Genomic DNA, 23,875 nt, shown 5'->3' with positions numbered 1-23,875 from the left:
AGCGATGCATTTTGAGGGTGTTGGCAGTGGTCCTGTTGTCATAACTTGGATCAGTAGAAAGCATGAGTTGTACAGCCGTGCATCTTCGATCTCGCTTGTTGAACATTGTGTCACTTTCACACATGATAGAAGGCTCCTATTGCTCTTGGGATTTGTACACAACTGGCCAACTAGCAGATGGTTTGCAACAAATAAAAAAAAAAGCGGTTTTCATCAAACGGAAATGGAGTAATATCGTCTTTTCTAGGGCGACACTTTTATCGTTCCACTCTGTAATTTGCATGTTCATATCAATCAGGGATACATCCTTGACAATCAGTCCAACAGAGGGTAGGCTATTGTAGTTTCTTCTGACTCTGCTCTGTTAGGTTGAGTTATTCAATGTTCAAATCTAAGTAGTTCACCCTCCCAGGCTTTAAGGAGTTTATTGATCATCTGAGGCGCCCCTATCAGGGAATGCTGACAGGGTTTCTTGGGCATTTTTTCTAATCCAGAGTTCACTAATCCTGGTGTGCTGGCTTTTCAAAACTACACATGACTTTGTGCCTAACCTGAAGAAGTAAATAAAATAAGCCTACATGCACAATCGCACTTCCCCTCCTGTAATGAGTGTATGATAATGATTTCTTATTCATTTGTCGCCAGAATGTTGATTTTAAAAAAAAAAAAAAAAAAAAAAAAAAAAAAAAAACGGTTAATAGGTTAATCTTTTTGCGGTGGTGGTGAGGGTACTCCTATTCCTTTTAATCCTCCCCCCCCCCCCAGCTAACTAAACAATGGAATTAATTTTGACCTTGAATTACCGGATTTATTGGAAATGACATAAAATTATTGCAATGTCTGCACTCGTTTAATCTGCAAGTTTAATGATAAAAATGCAATTTCAAACTAAAGCCTGACCGATGGAGCCTCTTTTAGAAATCCATGAGTGCATATGAAATCTTAAGCAGAGTCAGCCAGTGGCAGAAATGCTGTAAAGACGATTCCAAATATGAAAGTTTGTGACGTACTTGAAAATGATAGTGCATGACATTTCTTACTGTTATGTGTCATGTAGTCATTTATCTTAATTGATGTGGATCCTGGATATGACCTAAAACTATATCCGGTGGTGAGGCTCCAGCTTGCGGGCTTTGGGGAGTGTGGAGCCACCCTTTAATTGCCATTGCTCCCAGGTCCACTCTGACCCGGAGCGGTAGTACATGTTAGGGTCCCAACTATGGGTTAAATAGAAACCGACTTGCAAAAAACAAATATATTCTATTAAAAAATTTTTCAAAATAACCCGATTCAGCATTAAATAAACTGGAAAGGGTTGATATGCCGTAAAACAACCAACTTAATTGATGTGATTTGCTTGTAATTTCTGGAAATTCCTCGTATCAAAAAGGAAACCTAAAATAAGAAACTTGGTATCATTTGCCATTATATTGCCGTTTTGATTAACTTTGTAGATAATGAAATGTAGCAGCCCTTTATTTCTTACTAAAAGAGTTCTCAAATACAAATTTCTGCAATGAACTTTGCATGACGTTGCTTCTAATAGTTATGTATCACATAACCATTGTTTTCATTGTGGGAATTTGTTGTTTGTCAAGATGCCACATATTAAAGAGACTGAAAATATAGACTTGGTGTCTTTTCGCAGTCGTTGATCGTTTCCATTTTGTGCAGAATTTTCTAGGTCAGATTAGAACACAAACTCAAAACAAAAGTTTACGTTTAATCTTGCACTAATTTCTGTATCTTCAATGGACTATTTAATGAAGGTCCAATAGGAAGATGAAAATGTAGGATGTTCTTGCAAACCTCCAATTTTCCAATGAGCTCGTTTTTATTTTTATTTTTTTTGTACACATTCCTTTTCTAAATAACAAAATACATAATTTGAAAAAACATAGTATGGTGAAAATGGATTTAAAAAAAAAAATTTTTTTAAGCATCTACTAGAATTTCAATTTGAAAAAAATGAAAAATGCTGTTAGAAAACTTACCTGTTCCATAATACATAACAAAGACTATTGATTATATGGATACATAAAGACTTGATTATTAAGTACAAGGAAAACATTTGACTAATATGAAACAATTCTTGTTTCTGGAAGTATTTTACCCAAATAATTTAAGACAAAAAATTAATTTTAATGAAAAATATTTGCATTTTAATGATGTTCTAATGGTATTTTCAAATTTAAATCCTACCAAAAATAAACTTTTGGTAGGATTTAAATTTGAAAATACCATTAGAACATCATTAAAATGCAAATATTTTTCATTAAAAATAATTTTTTGTCTTAAATTAAAACAAATTTTTGCTAACAAGTTGTTTCTTTTAATTCACCTAAATTTCTAAATCACAACCTGTCAAAACAACCAAGCCTTGAATTTTAGATGAGACCACACATTCCATTTGTTAACCTTTACTTTACATAGCCTACTTATTCCATTACAGATGCTGTTTAAAATTAAAGGGCGACTAACTAAAAAACATTTTGTTTTTTTATTTAAAATTTTTGGAACTTTCATTGGGTATCCCAAGCCAACATTTTATTGTCACTACTTGTAAACTCTACAAATACCCAATTAAAGTATCCCAAACCAATATTTTATTTTCATTATGTTGAAAAACCTTATGTGAACATACACATTTTTGCAAAACAAACAATATTACCAAATTTATTTTTGTACAACAATTAACCACTCATTATAATTGATTAAAATGTGTTGCAATTAGAAAATTTTCTGTCTTGTGTGCTGTTGGTCCAGAATTCAATTTTCAGTGTAAAATCCTTACAACTGTAATGTTGTCTTGTAGTAAATGAAAATTGCAAAAATTCTATCACCACTCTGAAAAGAATGTGAAAAAGCAAAAAATAAAAATGATTCATTAACTCAATTTTCTTTTTAATAATAATAAATAAAAAAAAAGAAAACTATTTCAGATCGCAAAATGCGATTAGGGATCATTTGTGAATTTAATAATTCTTCCAAACTTTTTCCTTTGGAGAAAACTGACTCAACCCATCAAGGTGAATACTAAACCAGGTAGATGAAGAATTCACTTTTTGAAATACAACGTAAAACCTTACATTAAGCTTACCATATTGATGAATGCCTCCTTTTAAGATGGAACTAATCTTTATAATAAACAATATTGCACAATGCATTTGAAAGACGTTTCTTTTTTTTATGTAAAAAAAAAAAAAAAAGAATAGCTTGACTTAGCTCAGAAAAAAGTATTAATGTCACAAAAGGATTGTACATTTATAAAAAAGACATAAAATTTTGTTCACATGTAATTTTTATCAAAATAACTCAAAGTAAATGAGGTGTTGCAAGTTGAAATTGAATATATTTACTCATGTTCTCCTTCCGACATGTGTAGTTTGTCATTTCACTTTATAAGGTTTCATGTAGTTTTATTCATTTAACATTCGATATTTAGATGGTCATGCTTAAGTTGCTTTCTTTCTTTTTTTTTTTTTTTTCTCGAGAAAAGTAACTTCAAACATGCCTCACTAAACATCAAACGCTGATTTATCAACATAAATGAAAACGTTGGATGTGTCTATAGAAAATCGTTTTTAGATTAAAGTAAGCTTTAATCTTAATCTCTAAACTATAAAACGTTTTCTTGATTTTAAAAGTTAGATTTAAGTAGCATTTTAGCTGACAAATCAAATTTTGAGTCTAATTTTCATTTCGTTTTTGTTGTACTATGTTATTTGCAATAAAACAAACTTTGCTACAATTTTAAAAATACTTAATCGGGTCTGGTAGTTTTGTAATATGGAGACATTCTTAAATTATCACCTAAAATAGAAAAGTTGAAAACATGCACTAGGCAATATGTTTAGTATTGCATGAGAATTACATGGTTCTTTCCTGTCTTTCATATTTAATGAGGTGAAAAGTGACCATACAAAGAATTGAAAATATCTGTGATTGTGAGTTAAGCCCTTAACAATTTTTAGATAAGTGCTACATTAAACAATTTTTAGATAAGTGCTACATTAAACAATTTTTAGATAAGTGCTACATTAAACAAGGGCTCATACTGAAAGCAATCGACTTGAGAAAAGTAATGTCTCTAGATTGTCTGCACATAAGCTCTAATTCTCTGGCTAGTTGAATGGAAATTAACTGAAAAAGACTAATCTAAGTTAAGTAATGTATTTCAGCCTATGGGCAAAGAGAAGTTAGAGCCGGCTGGCTATCTGGGAGAGGGGGGTGACAGTCAGTTGGATCTGTGTTATTTCCAAACAATATGAGCTCAGATCACAGTGTAGTATCTGTTCTGATGCTACACTTCATCTTTTCTGTCCTCGGTCAGTGGAGGAGAAATCCTTCTAGACTAAAACAATTTTAATTTTTGTTCCTACAGAGTGCCCACTTTTTGTGAGCTGGATTTTTCCAACATTAAAAACCGACCTTGTGTCTAACTCTGCCCTCGTGGGGAGGCAAGTAAATAGAAGTAATATGGCTCTTGGATAAAGGATTGTGCTATTGGACTTGTGTTTTGAGTTGGTCAAGCAAAAGAAAAAATTCATTTTGCAAGTCTACTATTCAACCTCAGAAAATGAGTAACTTAAATAAATAAATTCTATTTTGTAACTGAAGTTATAATTTTATTTGACGGTAGAGTTCCTTTGAATAAATTGAAAGACAAACTTGGTTGAACACAAAATCAGCTAATGAAAATAATTCTAATTAAAAGTTAGTGTCTTATTTTCTCCTATTTATAGAAATATTTACAAAAAAAATTTGAATGTAATATATCCCGGGCAATGTCAATCATTAATGTCATTTAAGGGGAAGATGTGATGAATTCCAGAGCTTCCTCTTCCTAGTATGTTGAAAGTTACCATATAGATTAGATATGGTTGGATCCTAAGTTGTGTGGGAGTCTGAGATATTAAGGCAAAGCTGCTGAAAAGATCCTTCCAAAACAAATTGAAGATTCCATTCAAACATTAAAATAAACATTCATGTATATATTTGAGAAAAATGGCAGTTTTGCTAGGGGAATAATATCTTCAACAAGATGGCGTGCATGTAAAAAATAAGAAACACAACTCGAAAGATAAAGACTCCGACACTTTCTGTAATATTTGGTGCCCTTTGGGTGTGATATCATCGACCCTCTATACACTAAGGTTCACATCTAAACCTACTACTGGAGGCTACGTACATTCATTTCCCCATCCATCCATTCATTTCCCCATCTCCTCTAAGGCACAGTCTGCCTTTGACTCTATCCAACTCACCAGTGTAAAAAAAAAGGCAGTCATCAAAACTAACTAGTAATCTGGTTTAAAAGTAGTCTGGAAAAACTGTATCCCAACTGATGGAAAACTCCACGGCTGCACCTAAAAACTGCTCACATACTAAAATATATTGACCTATCTCTTGTTCAGTCCTTTTTCCTAACTACCCCACCTTTCTTAACAACTCCATTTCGGCTTCCTTTTGTCTTCCTTGGTAAACAACTTTCTATCTGTTGTCCTTTCACCAACCTTTTCTTTTTCTGATAAACTTATTTTCTCTTGTCATTTTTTTCTCTTTTACTTCCTAGCATGAGGGTGGGGGGGGGCAATGTGGATACTAATCACAGAACCCAATCTAGGAGAATGGAAATAGCTGAAATCACAAAAGGTGAAGGTCATTCTTTTTCTAACTCGGTATGCCACACTTGGCTTAAACACTTAAGAGGGAGAAAATGATTAGATACCAAGGTGTATGACATGAAAATGAACTGGAATCATTCCAGTCATCATAAGAGTAATGAAACTCATAAAAAAGAATTTCAAAAACTACCGGGCGAATATACCCAGTAAACAAAGTGCAAGATAGGTCCAAATAAGTGCACTTAAACTAAAGAGATAGTTAAAATGAGATCTCTTGAAGTCTTTGAAATAGTGGGTCAATGGTTAATATCTGGTAGGATGCACCATCCTCATCAAAAATAAATGAATTTTAAATTGAATAAAAAAAACCTTGAACGATGCATTGGACCTTTATGACTGAAACTTGGTGGAAAACTCGTGCTGAAAGAGGAAGTTTATTCGAACCAAATAGCACTGGATTTCTGAAAAGAATTTTGTAATTTTATTAGCAATTCTGTAAGTGCAGGGGGAGATGATAAATTGAAAAAAAAATTTAAAAAAACTGAATTTATCCAAACGGAATTTACCCAAAATGGAGATGCATTTAAGGAATATTTGAAACTGCAAATTTGATTCTGCGAGAATAAGCTGTCAAAATACTGGCAGATGCCTGTAGTTATTCGAGATGGATGGCGTTTTATGTTTACAGTTTTAAGGTCAGGTTTGCTGAAAACGAAATGCCAGTCTGAGCAATTACAGGAAAAAGGAAAATGTTAACTATTTGTTGGTGTCTTTTTACAAAAATTTAGTGAAAATAAATCCTACACAATTCATGTTTTTATTGTTTTTTAATGTCTCGCTTCCCAAATTATTTAATCTCATTTATCCACTTTCCCCTAGTAATTGTCTTTTTTCATGGCTGATTTTATAGCCTTTTTTTAATTTTATAATTTTATGCCGTCCCTCCTGTAAGTACCTGCTTCGGGGGGGGGGGAATACCAGATCACACCAGTCATAAGAATTTATATATTTAAAAATTATATACTAGTAGGCTCCTGGCATTGCCCAATCATAAAATGTTTAAATATATTTTAATTTTTGCAGGTTTCATATTTATTATAGAGCCAATTCTCTATAATAAATATGAAACCTGCAAAAATTAAAATAGTTATTTATCACTCCAGCATTGTTACCACCTCAGCTACTGAAACATGAAAGGTTAAAAATGAAGCGATTTTTAAGTTATGAATGTTTAATTTAGGGCATACGCAAAAGTAACAGGAGTAATGTTTTATTCAATTTACTCCTGTGTTTTAATTTTAACTCCCGTATCAGTTATTTTTGCAGACTAAAATCAAAATCGACATTGTTCCACAGGTCCAAATCCCCTATATATCATGTTTCAAGTCTGGAGAGCGAAAATTCAGAGAGGAGTTTGGTAAAGACTTTCCGCACACATACAGACAAGGCGACTTGTGTGTATGTGTGTATATATATATATATACTCGGGTTTTTTTATATTCAAAAGTAATGGACTAATGAATTCAACAAGGTTGTTAGATAGTGCTCAATAAAAAGAGCTGATAATAGTTGTTTATTGTTATATAAACATGCTCACATCCCGCTGCTACAAATAGCCACTTGTTTCAATCAAACAACAGATATCATCAGGCAGCGACTTGACTATTCAAAAGTTCAATGAATAATCTTAGTTATTCATTGAACTTTTGAATGGTCAAGTCGCTGCCTGATGATATCTGTTGTTTGATTGAAACAAGTGACTATTTGTAGCAGCGGGATGTGAGCATGTTTATATAACAATAAACAACTATATATATATATATATATATATATATATATATATATGTTTGCTAAAACATTTTTTATCCTAAATGCTACGCAATTATGCATGTTGTAGAAAATATACATAAATAGGGCATAATAGTTAAATGAATTCAATCGTCCAATAAGTAACCATAAAAAAATGAATAATTAATGAAATTCAGTTTTCAAAGGAATATGCAAATTAGTAAACCTTTATTTACTAGCTTTCATATTCATGACTGAGTATATTAAATCTGTTTTAATTTTTAAAATAGAAAAACGTTTTTAATGGTGCAACAAAAAACTTAAGTTTATATAATCAACCAACCTCCTCAATATGACACTGGATTGGGCCTCACTGTGGGGCAAGCCATAAAGGCTGGTAACCATCCCCTCCAAATTGGGTGCTTTCTTAGGATTTTCTGAAGCGAATTCTTAAATATTTATTTGAAAAGAAATGTCATAAGTTTCCAAAAGCTACAATTTGTTTTTCAATAGCTTTGTAAAAATGTTTGTGAAAATTAAAAATTTAGTCAAAATGAAAAAAAAATGTAGAAACCTTTTTCATGTGTCATTCTTATGTTAACCATCAAAAAAGGTTATTATTTAAATCAATAATAAAAACTAAGTTTGAATGCCTAATATGCATAATTATTTTAATCGATCTATAATAGATCAGTGTTTGGGGTTGTTTATATGTAATTTTTCCGTTTTTATGCAATGTTTTTGTTGATATTAACAGCAATTAAAGTAATAATAACAGTAAAAAAAAATTACGAAAACCTTAATATATACTTTTTATTTATTTTTTCAAGGGAGGTAATTTCAGCGAAATTAATAGATCTGAGATAACTAGAAAAAATTACTGGTGAGGCATACGATTTCATAGAGAGAAGGGATGAGTTGACTGCGTCTATATTTTGAAAGATGTGTAAGCTTTTGAAATAGAAAAGACAAATTTGTATAGTCAGATTCGTTGTTTTAGAAGTTAAGTCAGACCTTAGAATCTTGGGAATCTGAATCCAATGTTTAAATTACCAATTCCATAGCCCTGTGTGTTTTTATTTTTCATAATGCTTCATATTGTTCCAATGTTAATAAAAATTCATTAAAAGTAAAAAATAAAAGATGGTTGAGTAAACATATCGTCATTAAAATATAAACACAGTTACTTTCTTTGCATGTAAACATTAAATATCTCAAGATCAATATTTAAGTTTGTTTCAATATAAATAACTGATCGATATAACAAAATCCCAACTATTCCTCTCCATCAAACAATGTATTGATACTTGATGGGCGACTGGGATGGATTCCGAATGTTTAGATCAGAACTATCCTTACATTCCATGTTTAAAGACTATAGCATCTAACTTAACTAACTGGTTAAACATCGGCATAGACACCTACGTACCCTCCAAGAAATTCCAGCTGAAACCAAACAGCCACCATTGCATCCGGAAACCACTACTTTAATTATTTTAAATGTAATAGATGCTTTAAAACTGGAACCACTTTTAGGACCGACAGCAATCCCTACAAATTTATTATAGAAAATGCAAAAGTCATGTTCAGTTCATTAAGTTACTTCCCATGAATTTTGACAAATTAACAAACTAGGTTCTTAGCAGATGTACGTCTTCAACCCCGACCATCATCAACAGATCGGAGATGATTTTTTTTTAGCATCTGACAAATCCAAACTCTTTGCCAAGAACTTTAAACTTAACCCTATGCGATCAAGGCCACCTTTCTCCACAATTTCCTAGGACCAAAAATAATCTGAACCACATGACGTGATGTTACCACACTCATCAAGAACCTCGGTGCCAACAATGCAACTGGTCCTGACACTGTTTCAGCCGGGACTAGTGCCCATCTTAATAAAGCTGTTCAATCGTTGCATAAAGGAGAAATGTTTTCCAACACCTTAGAAAACCTCAGTTGGTCTGGAGTTCATCTTCATCCTCTTGGTACAGACCAATTAACCTTCTGTATGTCATCCATGATGAACAAACATTTGTCAATTGTTACACTTTGATACCAATATGCCTTCTTTAAGAGTTTTGCAGTTTCAAATGTAATGTATTATTTTAAATACATAATGTAAATGGTCTGCAAGGATCCGCGGCACAGTGGTTAGAGTACTTGGAAAAATCAATTGTAAAGAAGTGCCCTTCTCCTGAAGGTTTAATCCTCAGTGTGGGCAACAGGAAAATACAATTGCGAATTACTTTTGACCTCTATCCAGTCATGGCTGACGGAACAAGAGCATGTTACCCTCATGAAGTAAATAAAGGGTTCCTCTCGAAATTCCATCCAAATTCGAAAGTTCAATTGAAACTGAGTTCAAGATACACCTGAAAAAGGTCGGAGGTTACATTGACTGAAATGTTGTGAAAATTACACTCAAGATAAGAACAGTAATCGGATGAATCCAAATAATACGAAGAACTAATTCTCCTCTCAAAATAAGTCGTAATAAAATAATTTACAATTTGTGATTCCAAAATTGTAAACTCCCAAGCGCAACTCTTTTGCTTGAGCAGAACAATTCTCACGAATGAAATTTTTAAAAAATCGCACTCAGCATTTTCGCTTATCTTCTGTAACTTTTGTTCTTTACTCTCGTTCTCTTCAGAAGTTATGCAAGTCATTCTTGGACAAGAATAGGAATTTCAATCGGAACATTAAAACGCTTCCCAAAACAGTCTTGATACATATCTTTTTGTTTACATGCAAACAATATGTGTACCCTCCAGATGAAAATATCTCTCAATATATATCTAGAAAAGTGAAATTGTCTGTGTGTACATTTCTCTACCAGACTACTGTCAATTTTCAGTCTACAGACTGAAATCGTTTTTTTTTTTTTTTTTTTTTAAATCTGGCTGCCAAGGGGTCAAAGTTCAAACGATTTGACCTTTTGCAGTCTCTAGCAAACTACTTAGCCAATTTTGGGTGTAAACATTTGAAATTTTACATAAAAGGTATTCAGACATGCAGCAAGCTTTTTAATCAGTTTTTGGGCAAAAATTTGGCTGGCAAGAGGTCAAAATTGAAAGAGTTGACTGTTGCAAACTCTACCAAACTCCTCTGCCAATTTTGGGTCTAAACACTTGAAATTTTAGATGTTGGCTTACTGGAAATGAGTCAAACTTTTTAATATGCACATAAAGTACATAACAAAGCCGGGCTGAACTGCTTGTTTTCATAATGTTGACAAACATGTTCAAACATAGTTTTACAGTACAGGAAAGCATTACCTTAATCATTGTTCCCTTTTATCAATGTCATATCCTCATATGGGGAGTGACCCGATTCATAAAAATTGGTAATTCGACCCGCAAAGTCAAAAATACCAAATGGTAATTCTGTCAGACTGACCGGAATTATCATTTATCCTTTACTATTGACCACTTGCCTCATCACTTGTAAATATAAATCTATAATATAAATCTTACCTGTCTGTTTAAACTTATGTATGTATGCTTGTATGTCTGTCTAAACTTTCGACAGAGGCGACCGATTTTCATGAGATCGGTTGAAGCCCATTCCTTTGGACGACAAATACCGAAAAATTGGCCCAAAACATTAATTCCTTCTCCTTCAACTGGACACTTTTCTACAGGAAGGGGTAGCTTTTTTCGCCGATATTTTCGAAAGTCATCCCCCTCTTTTTGATTGTCTAGTCCTAATTTAAACCTACATCATTCCTGGTTTGGCGATGGACGCAACAACAAAGACATCAGGGTTTTTTTTCACATTCTTTGCCTCCTTTGTGGTACGGGTTCAAGCCTTGCCTGCCTACTACAACTTTTTTTTTTTTTTTTTCTGAACACACACCTCCAAACACCCGGGCACCCAGGCTAATTTCTAATAAAAATTCAGTTTTTTGATTTCGTTTCAGAGCAAACGATTTTCAAATGTTTATTTTTAGCAATATTTTTTAAATTTTTTTTATACATGTTCCACACATGAAACAAAAATCTAAGCAAGCTAAGATTGTGTGTATGTGTAGACACACATCAGACTGGTATAATAATTAGATGTCTCGTGTTACTTAATGAATAACAGTTGGGTATCTACAAAAAAAGAATCCAGAACGGCAATCTAATTACACGCTTTCTGTTTATGTACAGCTATATATATTTTTCATGTATTTACATAAAATCTTATAAGGAGGTATACTTTGTTTCAAATTTCAGTATTTACTTTAACAGTGCTCAATCCAAATAGAAAAATGGGTTACCTATTTATTTTTTATTTTGTTTATTTTATTTTTTTTTTGGGGGGCAAAGATCAAAGTGTAGTATCTATTCTAAAGGTGCACTATACTTTTTTGGTCTAGGTCAATGGAGTAATCCTTCATGACTGATACATTTTATTTTTGTTACTAACCAGAATGTCTTTTTTGGGGAGTTGGTTTCTCTCAACATTAAAAACCGACCTTGTGTCTAACTCTGCCCTCGTGGAGAGGCAAGAAAAAAACCAAAAAATAAAAACAGTGTTCAATGCATGAGTAGAGCTACGATATGAAAATATATGGCAAATAAGCTTACTTGCCATATATATATATATATATATATATATATTATTTTTAAAATATAATTATCCATTGACACGTGTTTCGTCGCCCACGACTCATCAGAGTAGCTGAATATAGCGAGATTCGATATATATTTATATATTATAGACAAGGAACTTTGTGTGTGTGCGAATTTGTTCCCTATAGACTTTGAAATTGGTAGGCTGATTTAAAAAAAAAAATTTTTTCACTCGAAGGTACTTGATGTGTTTGGTAGTGTTCTTATGTAGGTTTTGTATAAAAATGTATCTGATAAGTATCGATAATTACAAAAGATACGATTAAAAAAAACAACAATTTTGACCAAAATAATACAATTTAACATCACAAGTGCATTTGAGAAGTTTTATCACTGCACAATTGAACCATGATATTTGACTTTTGCATTTAAACTTTAAGTTGTATTTACAGATGATTTTATAAAATCAACTATATATTCTCTACAGTGCAATATAGACTACAATGTATTGTGGAGTAAGTTGCTGTGCGGAGGCATGTGAAGCTTTCTCCTGGTACAATGCGGGGGGGGGGGTTATTAAAGCAGGCAATCAATCGATTTGATAAAAAAATGGTTGATTTCACTGATATTAATGACAAGTTTTTTTGATCCTCAGTCCTGGACAACGTCGGATCTCCCTGCTAGTTATATATATTATTTATTTGTATGTTGAAAATATTGCTGTAAGAGGATATAAATCTAATACAAAGCTATCCTGCTCATCAGATTAATACTTTGATAGATATTCTTTTAGCTTAGATAGTAGTAGGCAACCCAGCATTGCCCAGTCGTAAAATACGCTTAAATATGATATTTTGATTAATGCAGATTTCGTAATTATATTAGACACAGTAATATAGTAATCAAAAAAAAAAAAAATGACTCGTGTGCCACCATCAAGAATCGAAACCAAAACGTTTAACTTATTTACTTTTTCCTTTGACGTTAACACCTGAGCTATGAAGACCTGTTTGCTGCAAGGCTAAAAATTAAAACATGAACCTATAGCTATTACGTTACGCATGTATATTCGTAATGCCGTCGTTCGACCTTCACCTGCAAATTTAATTTTTTTTCATTTTCACACTTTTGCAACAATTTTCCCCAGCTGAAACCGAAATATAAAGTTTTGCATGGGTTTGAATAACCTATAGTTTCATATCTGTAGACTAAAAACTGACAGAAGTTTGGTAAACAAAATTTTTTAAAGAAATATATATATGCATACTTATATATACAAAGATGTTTACGTTTACTATAAGCTTTTTACGCAAATATTACGCAAGTATAAATCATGTAGAATATCCACATGAATATAATTACACGCAATAGTTAACTAAAGATGATCATCCCATAAAAAAAAAAAAACTAATAGGGAATTAAAATGAATGCTTAAAAAAAATATGCAAATTAGCTAGATTTTTTTTTTGCAATGCAATTCCGTGACCCATATATAACTAAGTTGTGTTTTCTTTTTCTTTTTAAATAAATAGAAAAAAGGGTTTTTGATATGAATATCAATACAAAAAAAAAAAAAAAAAATTATAGGCATATAAGAATTAAGTCATGTTAATTTTTTTGTTGTACTTTTTAAATTTTAAAGAAAAAAAAAAAGAAATAACACTGTAGCAATATATGTCAGTAACATGGTACAACAATAACAAATGAAAATTGTCTATCATAGGGGACCGTTTAACCAAAATACTACATGCATTTTAGCCTGATGGTTCCCCGTATAGATGAAAGACAATGCGTCTGTGTAACTTAATTGCTATAAATATGTTTTCATAACTTGCTACCTATTGAAGTATTGAAACTCTATACTTAAAATATTGTCTTTATAGCATTTTATGTGGTTCCATGAGATATATCATATTGGACTTCGTCAGTCTGAGAAAGGCAATTTTTTTTAATGACATGCCAGTTTGCCTTATTGATTTCTCCCATGTATTTCTGTCACAAAAGATGTGAACATAAATGGTTCTCTTCATATGTCACAGGGGAGATAACCATGCCCCCCCCACCTCATCATTTAAAAAATGTGTTCATTTGCATTTTTATTACCTAAATGGATCTCTTTCTTGATTTGTTTATATCGGCCATATTAAGCATCCAACATCTTATAATCTGACATGTACAATTCAACTTGTTATGACTTTTTTTTTTTTTTTTTTTTTTTTTTTTTTAATATTAAATATACTTTAATTTATAATCTTTTGAAATCATGTCAAGCACAGTTCACATGAAGTTAATGTTAGCCGAGTTTTTGCTGGTCCTGGAAACTTGAGCATACTCGCTGATTAGACATCTTGAACGGTTGAGGTGGCGGTGAGTTATACACCTGCACACAGTAATTTTGACTGAAAGCAACAATTTAACCTGGTTTTGCTGTACATTGTTCAGTTGTTTTGTTTTTTGTTTGCATATTTATTTTTTTCACCTTAACCTGGTCGCTGTTACTGAACACAGCTTTTGACATGTTTTCTTTTCGATTTAGAAAATAAAAACAAAACCCGAGTGTGAGTGGAGGCGATTTAGCAGATAACGATAGTAACACAATCTGACACCATCAAAATAAATGCTCAACATTCAACCTGTCTATTCATAAAATTGTCGCCTCTTGTGTGTGTGTCTCTGCGTATTTTTATTCAACCTCTCTATTCATAAAATTGTGTCGCCTCTTCGTGTGTCTATGCATATTTTTATCACCTCTAGGTAATTTGCATGACCATTGATATAAAAAGAAATACAATAATGGAAAATATTAAAAACTAACCTTTGAAAAAAAAAATCCTACTTAAAAAATCATGTAATTATAAAATCAAATCCACCACAATCTATTCTCTTTTCTTTGGTAACAAGTCAGGCATTTTAATTTTGTTTTTAAAAAAAAAAAAAAAAAATCTGATTCTTATCAGAAAGAAGACACTTGAAAATATAACCATATCATAAGAATGAAAATATAACCATATCATAAGAATGAAAATATAACCATATCATAAGAATGAAAATAGAACCATATCATAAGAATGAAAATAGAACCATATCATAAGAATGAAAATACAAAGTAATTTGGGAATTCATGTGGGAAAACTTAAATGTGTATATGCAAGTGTGAATTAGTCTGAACATCTATAATATAAATCTCACTTGTTTGTTTAAATATTTGTATGTATGTCTGCCTAAAACTTTCAACAGAGGCAATGGATTCGAAGCTCGACTGTTCGGACAACAAATATCGAAAAATTGACTAAAAATATAAATTCCTTTACTCTCAACCTTTCTACAAAGTTGCAATAAGTCTAGTAGTAAACAACTTGAAGGAATGAAGTGGATCTGTGCATAAAAGCAAAAATGTTGGACATTTTGCATGTAAATTTGCCGATAACTGTCCGTGATATACATGTATGTAAACAACGATATTACTTGCTATAAACAATTCTTGGTGCATGAATATTATTTCCTGAGAATTTCAGTGTTATGTGACCAATAGTTTAAGAGTTTACCTGTTAGATATTTACACACACACACACACACATGCGTACTGTTTTATTTATATAGAAGATAAGCAGAATTTTTTTTTTTTTTTTTTTAACGATATTTGCTTAAATGAAGAGTGCTGCTTTGCCAGTTCATCCCTTGAAGTAAATATTTTGAACATTTATTGTAAAGACAAAAACTTCCACATTTATTCATATAAATCGATAAAAACATTTCGGTAAATTTATCTTTTTAATCAAGACCAAAGAAATGATTCGCCTCAGCATTGACATCCCTAGAGAAAGGAACCAAATTTTAATGATCTTATTTTAAAGAATTTCATCATTTATCCTTTTTTATTTATTTTGTATTAACTTTAATTACTGGTAATATCTACAAAACTATTGCAGATGTACTTGAACAATGAATTAATTTTTTATCTTCACTGCTTGATGTTGTGTTCTATGAATATCGATGCAAATGCTAGCAAAGTATTTGTTGTTTTCGTCATTACACTAATGTAGTAATTTTTTAAACAAGTTGTCAGATCAGTTTAACCCTTTATAACCTAAATTATGATGTAGATGATTAAAAAATATTGGTCAATTTTAGTTGGTTTGAACAGTAATAATACTATGATGAAATATATATATATATTTATATATATATATTTGTGTGTGTGTCAAGTGATCTTGTTTGTGTGTGTATGCAAATTCTCTACAAAACTCATACCTGAATATTTGGTCTACATAGTTGAAATCTGATATATGAGACATAAGGATGTATAGCACACACTTTCAATTTGATTTTTAGCTGGAAAAATAGCTGCTAAGGGATTAAAATTGAAAAAAAAAATAAAACAATGAGCATGGTTTGGCATCTGCTAAACAACATTGTTTTCTTCAAAGTTTTTGTATACAACATGGATTAAAGTCACATGCTAACAGATGGGGCTGGAGAGTTGTATGTTTTGGTTCCAATTCTAACTGATGGCACACAAGTTATTTATTTTTTTTCCCACTTGAAATCGTTATTATATATCCGGTCAAATATAATAAATACGAAATCTGCATGAGTTAAAATATCATATTTAACCGCATATTTTTAAACCAGGCAATGCCGGCCTGCCTGCTGGTATTTTATATTATAGATATTTATAGTTATGGATGAATGAGGTCTTGTTGTTTTAAGCAGCTATCACAATATAAAAACCAGATTTGGGTGCTTGCTCTGAGATATAGCCTATATAACTTGTTGGGAATAATCTTTGTCTGTTATGGCATTGAGAAAACCGGATAATGCCTCCATCAACCTGATGGACTGAGGAGTCCATTTTGTTCTTTTGTCCATGATTTTCCTCTAGAAAATCGGCCAATTGAGAGGGAGAAAAAAAATCTTTTTTGTACTCAGCAGCCATCTTACTTGCATGTTTTCTTGAGAAACGTTTTTTTTTTTTTTTCATCTCTCGCTTCAATGCTAAAGTTTGAAATAGCATTTTCATTGCTCACATTGAATGGCTTCATACTTAATTTTTTTCTTTTTCATAAATCTTTTCGCTTGATTTTATTAATGAATCTTCACCATTCATAGCTGTAACTGAATATTCTTTTTACTTTGCCCACACGTACATTTGTCTACCCAACCACCGAGTTGTTCTCTCATATGCATTTTGTGAACGCGTTCTGACATGTTCACATGTCAGATTAGTATCCAATTGTCTTTAGAACAGTTTCTGTTTTTGGTAACAGTGGATCATTATCTAAGGAGATTTTGGATGTGGGAGGAGGATAAAACACCATGGAGATTGTCAAAGTGAGTGGTACACTCCTGCCACCTTCGAACCTTCTTCGTCTCATATTCGTTTTTTCTTAATCTTTTTTCTTTCATGCCATTTCTCAGGCATAATCCTACTGAACACAAAGTCTTGCATAAAACTATCACTCTGCATCGGTGAACCTGTGGTTTCTTGCAATCCACACTAGTGACATTTCTCCCTCAATCATCAGCACGGTTGTTATACTTACCGTTGCTCTTCAGATTCAGATTATTAAGATAACTACAGAGCTCTTAACATTGTTCTTGTATGTACAAAGTTGCGCCTCTTGCTCATTTCTTCATTCTTGACCTTTTGAGTATCAGTCAACTGGTTGGTTGTCAACTTGCAGTCTGTCTGAGTGAGGTTGATCCTTGAGGGCTTTACCATTCCTCAACAATTTCGTGGACAGTTATCTGACTGACTTTTAACTGCTTTCCAGTGTCAGACATTGCAATTCTTTTTTCTCATATTCTAGTAAACATGCACCTTCATACTATTTATGATATTTAGAATAATAATTGTCTGAAATGGATCAATTTTAAGTTAGTATCATCAAATTATTTTTACAATTAAAGTTTGCCCTGAAGATATAAAAAATGAAGTAGGATTATTTTTTTTTTTTTCCAAGGCTTCTGGTGCATATATCTCTGTTTCCCCAACTATCGACACTATAGGAAAACAAATAGGCCATTCCTATACAAATCTTTCACACTCCCCATTTCAAGTGCATACTGCAGCATATTTTCGACCAGGAATACAAATTTTGTCACCATTTTATAAATATAATGTGCCCTCCTTGCCTCACTCTCTCATCTATATAATCCCACATCCATTTTTGAATCGCCATTATAGTATAAAAATATACTTATAGTAAGTTGGCTACACATGAATGTTGGTTTCATTCCTTTGAGAAATCATCTCGGTGAATGGATTTACATTTTAAGATTGTTTTTATAGCTAATCAGTTTCTAAGTTTCTACTCTAGCTTCTAATTAGTGATGAAAACTTAGTTGACAATAGTTGAATGGAAAAGATGGGACGGATATTTAGACAATCCATGTAAATTATATATGAAGTAGAAATTTAAAATTTCAAAAATGTAAAAAGGAAAACAAAAAAGCGAAATAGCCATCAGCTGTATCATAATTAGGGCCAAGACAACAGCATATTCTTTTCATTGTTTTGACTCTCGACTGTGTATCCGGTTTATATCTTGTATGCTTTTATATAGAGGGATGTGGTTCTCGGTTTATTGTGTCGGATATTCAAGAGTCAAAACAACGAAAAAAATATGCTGTTGCCATAGCCCTAATAATAGTCAACATATTTGGTTTAGTGTCCATTTTTTTATGTTGGCATGTGTTGTATGGTTTTGAGAAATTGACTTCCAAACGAACTTCTCTTGCCAGGTCTTTATTTATCCCTCTTTCTCTCAAGTCTGTCCTTATTACTTTCTCCCATGTTTGTCTTGACTTTCCCCTGTGGGCTGACTCTGCTACCTCAATTGTTTTGTCTGCTAATACAAATCTCTCATCCATTCTTTCAACATGGTCATCTTATCACTCTCCTGTTCTGCACACATCTATACTCGCCATATTTAATCTTCCTCTGAAGTCATCAGATCTGATCATGACGTTAAGATTTGTGTTGCACATCCATCATATCATTTCTCTCCATGCAACGCATATCTTCAATCATCACTGGCCAGATTTCAATTCTGTACATCTACATCATTTGATAGATACAAAATAAACTGTATGATCGCCAATACAAAATCTGACACTAAAATAAAAAGGTTGCTATATTCACAAATTTAAATCTAAAATTAATTCGAAATGGTGGTAGAAAAATGAGAGAAAACATTTTGGTTTCTGTGATCAGAGTAAGCTTCTCTTTTGCTACTTAAAAATGAAGAGTGCAAATCTTTCAAACAAAGCAAATGATACTCGTTGGCTGTAAAAGGAAAAAAAAGTGGGGGAGAATAGGTAGTGATTGGGGAGTAATAAAAGCAGGAACTTAGATAAGTTATCTGAGATTATTGTTTTCCAGAGGTTAAAGTAACCAATGAAGTTTAACGAGGTTAATACAAGAGTGCTCAATACCAAAGTAGAGCAGGGTATACTCTTTATTTGTTTTTACATAAGCACTAATGTGTTGTTACACAGTCATGAGCATGTTTCGGTCAGCTAGTTACCAGTGACTAGAGACCTCTTTAGGCATACAGCTTATACGAAAGCAAAGTTTGCAAATTTTGCTTTCGTATAAGTTGTATCACCTGAAGAGGTCTCTAGTTACTGGAAACTAGCTGACCGAAACACGCTCATGAATGTGTAGCAACATATTAATGTTTATGTAAAAACAAATAAAGTGTGTGTGTGTGTATGTATGTATGTATGTATGTATGTATGTATGTATGTATGTATGTATGTATATATGTATGTATGTATATATGTATGTATGTATATATGTATGTATGTATATATGTATGTATGTATATATGTATGTATATATATATGTATGTATATATGTATGTATGTATGTATGTATATATGTATGTATATATATATGTATGTATATATATATGTATGTATATATGTATGTATATATGTATGTATGTATATATATATGTATGTATATATGTATGTATGTATATATGTATGTATATATATATGTATGTATGTATATATGTATGTATATATATATGTATGTATATATATATGTATGTATATATATATGTATGTATATATATATGTATGTATATATATATGTATGTATATATATATGTATGTATATATATATGTATGTATATATATATGTATGTATATATATATGTATGTATATATATATGTATGTATATATATATGTATGTATATATATATGTATGTATATATATATGTATGTATATATATATGTATGTATATATATATGTATGTATATATATATGTATGTATGTATATATATATGTATGTATATATATATGTATGTATGTATATATGTATGTATGTATATATATATGTATGTATATATATATGTATGTATGTATATATGTATGTATGTATATATGTATGTATGTATATATGTATGTATGTATATATGTATGTATGTATATATGTATGTATATATATATGTATGTATATATATATGTATGTATATATATATATATGTATATATATATATATGCGCGCTTGTGTGTGCTTAACGTGAAGGCTAGTTATAAGCTTAACGCTGATGCAGGATATAACTTGTGAAGAATAGTGATTGAAACAAATTTAAAAGAAAATTACCATGTTTTTGTGGAACTGAAAGGACATTTCAAATGTAACCTTCATTTTCTCTGAAATCATCGTATCTGGTTGACTGAACCAATTTTATGTAAACAAAAACTGGTCGACTGCATTGGGGATGTATTATACTTGGATCCACACGCATGTATTATGGTGTTATGTGAATTGTGACATTCGTGTGGGGAGTGGGTTGTGAATGCAGAAATTACTTAATCCTCTCTGTCTCACTTTTGGCTTAAGGTGGAGTAGAAATGAAGGGGAGGGAGGATTTCTTATATTATTTGATGGTAAAACTTGCTCCCCTCCCTCAACTAATCTATCACTAATTTTTGTTGTTGCCACTAGACACTTAATCTGCTTTCTCTTTACTCTTTCTGTCTCCATGTCAACACTCTCCCTTTCTCTCTTCCTTTTCTCACCCAAAAATATATTTTCTTGAAGTGACTGATGACTGCAATTTCAGCTGCTTGTAATTATATGTGTGTGTGTGTGTGTGTGTGCGTGTGTGTGTGTGTGTGTGGCTTGCTTTTATTTTCCCTCTCTCTCCAAATGTCACTCTCTTTAATTCTCTTTATCCTCTTCTCTTCCACCTCCTTCTCATCAATTTCTATTTATGACCAAAACTCTCTTCATTCGTTGATTTTCCTCTTTTTTCCTGCACTGTTGTCATAAGTTTGTTGCATATTTCTTTCTCTCATTTGATTTGCGGGGAAAAACAAGTAAATATTTCATCCTGCATTTCAAGTCTCCTTTGGGATTTTTAACGTAAAAAGAAAAAAACTTGTCGCCATTTGGGGATTCTATTGCTCCCTTGCTCTTCTCGGCCCTTGGGATTAGACACATTGTGGCAAAACTGCTGCTTCCACTAGTGCACAAGTTTGGAGAGATTCCGCAAACAATATGCAAGTACGCAGATTCACCAAACACCTGCATGTTTTTTTTTGTTTAAATCTTTTCATTTCTGTTTGTTTTTTCTGTATGAATTACAAATGTTAAAAAAACGAATATTCTGATTTATATTTTCGAAGAATAATTGAAAGGAGGTTTAGCTTACTTGATAGCTCTATCTGAAATGATACAGAGTTCTTTGTATGTGAATAATCTGCCATCTTGACACTTTCACTTTACTGCAGTTTCACAGTTGTTCCAATCATCAAAATTATCCTACACGTGTACATATTTGAATGCAAACTCAAATTAGCCAGAACTAAATTTTAAAATTTATTAGTGTGGGGATGCGGGGGGTCAAATATTATTCATGGCTGAACATGTTTGCATATTTTCTTATGATCAACTTTTCATTTTAAGTTTAAACTTTTCATAAAGACTTTTCTCCTCAGTTTTAAGTCATTCTTTGAATCAATAGAACGTAGCTTTAAATATTTTTGAAATTTTTAATGTAAAGTCAAAGACAAATGAAGACAAAATATGCAAATGTTCTGTCTGGAATATTTGAATATTACGCAAAGTTCCAGTGACCAAATTTATTTTCATTTTTTTTCTTGATCCGTTTCTCACATAAATGGCCCGTATCAGTTCAGTATTTCATTCATGCTGCTTTTCAGAAAACCAAAGTATGCCACCAGAAAATATATAAGCTGAATTATAGAATTTAGACCCAAATAGCAAATTTTAATTTAATTTATATTTGTCTTAATTTTTTTAGGTGATTGATAAGTTATATTATTTGGTTTATTCAAACGACTGTTATCATCTTGTGACACTCCTCTGGAGGTTGAGAGTTCAATCCTTAGTGAGGGGAATACAAAGAATACAATTGTGAATTAAGTCTTTTGCTTCTAGAATGTGAGTTTGAATTTAATAAACAGTCCTGTTCAAAATTCTGTTGCAGATTCTCAACTTCGACAGAGTTCAACATACATTTGAAGGTCAGAGGTTACATTGCTGAAACTTTCAGAACAATAGTAAAGGCTTTTTTTTTTTCCTTCAAATTACATTTTAATAGACATCAAATTCTTTTGCAAATGGAAATATATATGTATATATATATATATATATGAGAGATCATGAAAATATTTTGACTGCTCTCATTTTGACAAAATATTTAAAATAAAAACAAAAAAATGCATAATGTTGATAGGATGCATGTACATTGATATCAACAAAAAAAAAGTAGAAATCAAATTTACTGTTCAAATATACATTTTTACGTGGATCTGCTGTACATGTAAGCAAAGCCTTGTAAGTACAAACTTAGTACCATACTCCTGAATAGTCAGGCATTAAAAAAACCAAAAGCAAACAGAATATTTGATAACATCAAATATTCTGTTTTAATAGATACCAAATTCTTCTGACATATATATATATATATATATATATATGTAAAATATGTTTGTTCGTAATCAATAATCTAAATAACTACTGGATCGGTTGCTTCGACATTTTAGTATAGTATTTTCATCGTACCCATGTTTTCTTTTTTGTCTTTTTTTTTTTAGCGATTGTTTTTACAATTTCACTTTACACTAATATGGTTTATGTACATATATTTACTATCAAATAATAATAATAAATTCTTATGTCTCAAAAAATGCTGAAAAATCTAAATTCTTAGTCACATGCGTAAAAAAAACTTGTTTTTTACCAATCACGTATTCATTGCTTTAATGGTTAGTATTTTTCAACATTAAACCAACAAATATATTCATTTATATTTCTCTCACAATCACATTTCAACATAAAAAATATATTTAAAAAATTTATTAATGCTGCAATACAACCGTGGAAGAAGCACAATGATTATTGAAGCTGAACATGCTGGTGTATTGTTTTGTTACCAATTGCACATTCGTTGCTTTCATAGTCATATTAGTGAATAAATGACAAAAGACTATATTCCAAAGTTCATGATGTTGACCATCTTATAATTTATTTAATTCAGTTGACATTTACAATTCTTAACAGTATGTTTCGTGGTGCAAAATCAATCACTTAATTATATCAAATCAGTAAATCTATTTTGCCCTTAACTCATCAGAAGAAATAGCAACAATCAATGCATCAAAAGGAAATAAAGTGCGTTTCAACATGATTAAAATCTGAAAATTGGAAGAGAAGCTGTAAATACCTTATGTTTCCAATTACACCATTTACCCCCAACTCTAGTTGGGGGTAAATGGTGTAATTGGAAACATAACATATTTCAGAGCAGGCAATTTTGTGTAGGAGTTTGTTCCCTATGGACTCTAAAACGGCTGTGCCAATTTTTATAAAGTTTCACACGAAGGTACTTACTGTGTTTGGCAGTGTTATTAG

The 23,875-nt window shown here is 31.6% G+C and overlaps 1 protein-coding gene across 2 annotated transcripts in view; it reads left to right on the top strand.

Annotated features, from left to right (window-relative positions):
* LOC145263661 (hypoxanthine-guanine phosphoribosyltransferase-like) overlaps window positions 1-23,875 on the top strand; it is an 80,919-nt gene that overhangs the window by 10,421 nt on the left and 46,623 nt on the right. The window contains exon 1 of one of the 2 annotated variants that reach the window (XM_080120534.1): window positions 21,231-21,502. The exons of the other annotated variant lie outside the window; for it this stretch is intronic. Within the exon in view, the coding sequence (XP_079976660.1) occupies window positions 21,497-21,502 (6 nt within the window). The 5' untranslated portion in view covers window positions 21,231-21,496. Of the gene's footprint in view, window positions 1-21,230; window positions 21,503-23,875 lie in introns of those variants that run through there. 2 annotated transcript variants of the gene reach the window in all.

Source organism: Euprymna scolopes, chromosome 39 (genome assembly GCF_053919585.1).
Source record: "Euprymna scolopes isolate OS-2025 chromosome 39, ASM5391958v1, whole genome shotgun sequence".
NCBI lineage: Eukaryota > Metazoa > Mollusca > Cephalopoda > Sepiida > Sepiolidae > Euprymna > Euprymna scolopes.
This window is presented reverse-complemented; position numbering and strand designations above follow the sequence as displayed.